General features: G+C 47.1%; 1 protein-coding gene across 1 annotated transcript; it reads left to right on the forward strand.

Annotated features, from left to right (window-relative positions):
- The first annotated feature begins 797 nt into the window (after positions 1-797).
- LOC129094922 (forkhead box C1-A-like) lies at positions 798-2,519 on the forward strand. The gene has a single exon (XM_054603228.1). It carries the CDS (start codon positions 1,010-1,012, stop codon positions 2,426-2,428), a length of 1,419 nt encoding a protein of 472 aa, XP_054459203.1. The 5' UTR covers positions 798-1,009; the 3' UTR covers positions 2,429-2,519.
- Positions 2,520-4,443: the final 1,924 nt, after the last annotated feature.

The raw sequence follows: 4,443 nt of genomic DNA on the forward strand, positions 1-4,443 counted from the left end.
AGTTTCCACACACCGCTGTCGGGAGGCACCCCCACTCCTTCATGTCCGTCTGTTTGTTCAGAGGCTCAACAGCAGCTGATGAGAGGAGCTCCTCACAGACTGCGGCCTGATGAGTATTGGGCTCGTTTTGCATTCGTATAATCGGCAATACCGTCGGTCTAATTACAGGTTTAGGTATCGAATTTTATTTTTTTTAAACCCGTTCATTGTGGGGGAAAAGGCCTAGTATTTTCGGGCCTACACGGCTGATGTGAGACAGATATAACAGAATATACTTGTGGGAGGCCGTTTTGGTCCATTTTTTCCCGGAGCTGCGTTTTCATTTCCACTTTTACGCAGCGTTTTGATATTTGGGAGATAAAGAGTAGGGGTATACACCGATTTGGTCAGAAGTCTTAAGGCTTGTAAACCCCCCACAATAAGCTCAATATTCTCGTTTCCAAAATAGACTAATGAGAAGTTATTTTACGGCTCTCAATATGATAGATTAATATAAAAAATAATAAATGTCCCACAAATTGGGTAATTAAGTGTTTTTTTTTCCAGTATTTTAGGCACACCCTTAACAGCATTTTAATAAATCCATGGAGTTATGAGGAGAAGGGGAAGGAGGGAGGAGGAGGAGGAGGAGGAGGAGGAGGAGGAGGAGGGTGTAGTAACTTTTGTCGCCCATGCAGCTTTTCCACAGGTTCATTTCGTCCTCCAATTGGATGATGCAGCACACATTCGGGGAGGAGCAGCCCGAGCAGCCAAAAGGGAGGAAAAAATGTGAAGGGTAAAAAAAAAAAAAAGTTCCTTGCCGTGTAGACTCATTGCTCCTCCAGCTTTACTTTTAGCTTTCTCCGTGTCCCAAATGTTCACTGCGGCAGCGTGCGCTCTGTCCGGATCACCGTGGCGAGCTGTGGCTTAAAACAAAAAACAAAAAGGGACTTCCAGACGATAGAAAACGAAGAGGAACCAGAGTTCGTGGAGGGGACGCAGTTTGGGGAGGTTTTACGCATCGCGCAGGATGCAGGCGCGCTACTCCGTCTCCAGCCCCAACTCTTTGGGAGTCGTACCGTACATCAGCAGCGACCAGAGCTACTACCGGGCCGGCGGTGGATACACCGGGATGCCTGCGCCCATGAGCATGTACTCCCATGCGGCCCACGACCAGTACCCGGCCAGCATGGCCCGGGCGTACGGACCGTACACCCCGCAGCACCAGCCCAAGGACCTGGTCAAACCTCCCTACAGCTACATCGCTCTCATCACCATGGCGATCCAGAACTCACCGGAGAAAAAGATCACCCTGAACGGGATTTATCAGTTCATCATGGAGAGATTCCCGTTCTACCGGGACAACAAGCAGGGCTGGCAGAACAGCATACGGCACAATCTGTCACTCAACGAGTGCTTTGTCAAAGTGCCCCGGGACGATAAGAAGCCCGGTAAGGGCAGCTACTGGACTCTGGACCCGGACTCCTACAACATGTTTGAGAACGGCAGCTTCTTAAGGCGCCGGAGGAGGTTCAAGAAGAAGGACGTGCAGAAGGACAAGGACGACCGGGACCGACAGGGTAAGGACCCCTCGTCCAGGACCCCGGGCCGGGAGCAGGACCCGTCGGGGCAGGGCGCTCACCCGGTGCGGATCCAGGACATAAAGACCGAGAACGGGACCTCGACGCCTCCGCAGGCCGCTTCCCCGGCCCTGAGCACCGTGCCCAAGACCGAGAGCCCCGACAGCAGCAGCAGCAGCATGTCGACGGGCAGCCCGCACAGCATGGACGGACCCGAGCACCACCACCACCAGCAGCAGCACCACGGCCAGGCCCCGGCGCAGGGCTTCAGCGTGGATAACATCATGACCACCCTGCGGGGGTCTCCGCAGGCCGCCGAGCTGTCCCCGCCGCTCATCGCCTCCTCTCGGACAGGTATCACCCCTGCTTCACTGTCGCTCAACTACTCCCCCAACCAGACATCCGCATACGGCTCGACCGCCTGCAACCAGAACGCCATCTCCTCCAACTCCAACGCGACCTATCACTGCAACATGCAAGCCATGAGCCTGTACGCCGGGGACAGGTCGTCCGGCGGCCACCTGGCGCCGTCCAGCACGGTGGTGGAGGAGGCTCTGCCCGACTACTGCATCACCGCGTCCAGCGCCTCCCCTCTGGGGCACAGCAACCTGGGCCAGGCGGGCCAGGAGGGCCACCACGCGCACCAGGGACGGCTCGCGTCCTGGTACGGGGACCTGAGCCACTTGAGCCCCGGTTACCCGGCGCAGCAGCAGAACTTCCACTCTGTGCGGGAGATGTTCGAGTCCCAGCGGATCGGGCTGAACGGCTCCCCGGTCAACGGGAATAATAGCTGTCAGATGGCTTTCCCATCCGGCCAGTCCATCTACCGCACCTCAGGAGCTTTTGTTTATGACTGCAGCAAGTTCTGAAAGCCAAAGTGTGTCTTTTAAATTAATAACTCTTTAATATATGTTTTATATTTTGTTTTGTACTTTTTGGTCGTTTGTTCGAATGGACATAAGAGATTCAGAGACTTTTTTTTTTTTTTTTTTTTTTTTTTTTTTTTTTTTTTGTCGAGACGTGTGTAACACCGAAAACACGTAAGTTTTCTTCCCTCTAACTTTGAGAATTGTTTATAAAGATGGCTCAAATACCAGCTTTCTATGACCATATACTGTAAATTATAACCTAATATAGTAATTTATTTTTTAGAAAAAGGGAGTGGTTGGATATTGAGGACCAAACACTAAGTTTTTCCAGTTTTCTTATTGCTTTATTCGTCCCTGTTCTTGTATAGAAATAGAGGGAGGGAGGGGGAGGGGGGGGGGGGCTTTGTAGTCTATACTGACTTATTTTATTCATTTCGTCTTATTTGTTAAAAAAAATATTTTGAAGGCATTGCATTTTGTTTGTTTAATAAAGTGCCGTCTATTTGATCTTAATTTGAGTGATTTATGAGCAGTGGGGAGGGTGTATTTATATATTAAAAATTAAAAAAAAAGACATATAACCAGAAGTGAAAATGTATTCAGGGTGTACAACATTTTACGTGATTATTAACTTGCTAAATACTCTGAGAAACTACAAAAAAAACCCCCAATATTTCTTTCATAAAATAAACAAGAGGTGTGTAGCTTAGTTTTAGTGGCGTTTTAACCTAGGTGCATTTCAGTATCTCATTGAATCCACATCATTTGGATTTCTTTAATTAATCTAAGAAAAACTAATCAAACACTATTGTTTGGGGGGGTGTTTAAGAAGGAATATTTTACTAGAAAGTCATTAGGGGGTCTGCGGCCCTACTTTTCGCCGCAGAGGCAGATATATGTTTATTTACACGTCCAGTAAAAGAACCTTTGGCTAACCTGCAGATTGAAGATATTTAACATCTAAATGTAAATGCAGCAGTATATAAAGTCACCGTGGCAGCAGTTCAGCAGGGCGGTTTGAACTCACTGAAGGCCTTGTCAGTGAAACACACTCTGTCATTACAAACCGAGCAAGCTTCCCTCTGACTGATGTTTGTGAATTATGGGAGGTTTAGGATGCAAAAAAAAAAAAATGCATCTGCATTTGTTTTGGATGTCTTATGGGGACATTTTGCTGCACGAGCAGACCCCACAGGCCCTGCAGCTGCACGATGGGGACGGGCTGACTATCGTGTGCAACAAGGATCTGGTTCAGGCTGCTTTGCGTTTTGTGTCCTGCAGGCTAAAGAAATACAGCAGCACTGACCTGTTATGACTGACTAAATCATTGCTGCTGTCAGATGTTTATTTATTGCAATGATTCCTTGATGACGTGGGGCGCAAGACCCAGATTCGTACGCCATTTTTTTTTTTAGCCTACGTGCAGAAAGATCCACATGGCAGCGTGCATGTCTAGTTATTATCTAGGCATAAGTATTAAGATACTGTAAATTCGAAATTTTTGTATTAGTTTAGGTTTAAATAAAGGAGAAAAAGTAATCATTATGAATCAACTCATTGAACTTCTCAATGGGTTGGCCCACGAAATGATATTGGTCATTTAGGCCTGATACGTGCCGTTAATCTATAATCAATTATAAACTCGTACACTCGTAATAACAACAACAACAACAACAATGATACTTTCATTATTAATACTTATTATTAATAATAATGACAAATAATATCAATTATTATAATATTATAAATAATAATAACAATAATCATTTTGTTTTGTGTTTGTTTGAGCTGCTGGAGCCCCTCGTGTGTTCTCTGATCCAGCGGCCTGCAAGCTCCTGGTACCGGAGCAGTGTGGGTGTGTGTGTGTGTGTGTGTGTGTGTGTGTGTGTGTGTGTGTGTGTGTGTGCAGGTGTGTGTCCTTGCAAGGCCGAGCAGGCGGTGAACGCTTAAACGTGACTGTCAATTTCAGGCCTGTGTGGATGAGATTTTAATGAGTCAGTAAAACAAAAAAAAAA

This window comes from Anoplopoma fimbria, chromosome 8, assembly GCF_027596085.1.
Source record: "Anoplopoma fimbria isolate UVic2021 breed Golden Eagle Sablefish chromosome 8, Afim_UVic_2022, whole genome shotgun sequence".
Classification (NCBI taxonomy): Eukaryota; Metazoa; Chordata; class Actinopteri; order Perciformes; family Anoplopomatidae; genus Anoplopoma; species Anoplopoma fimbria.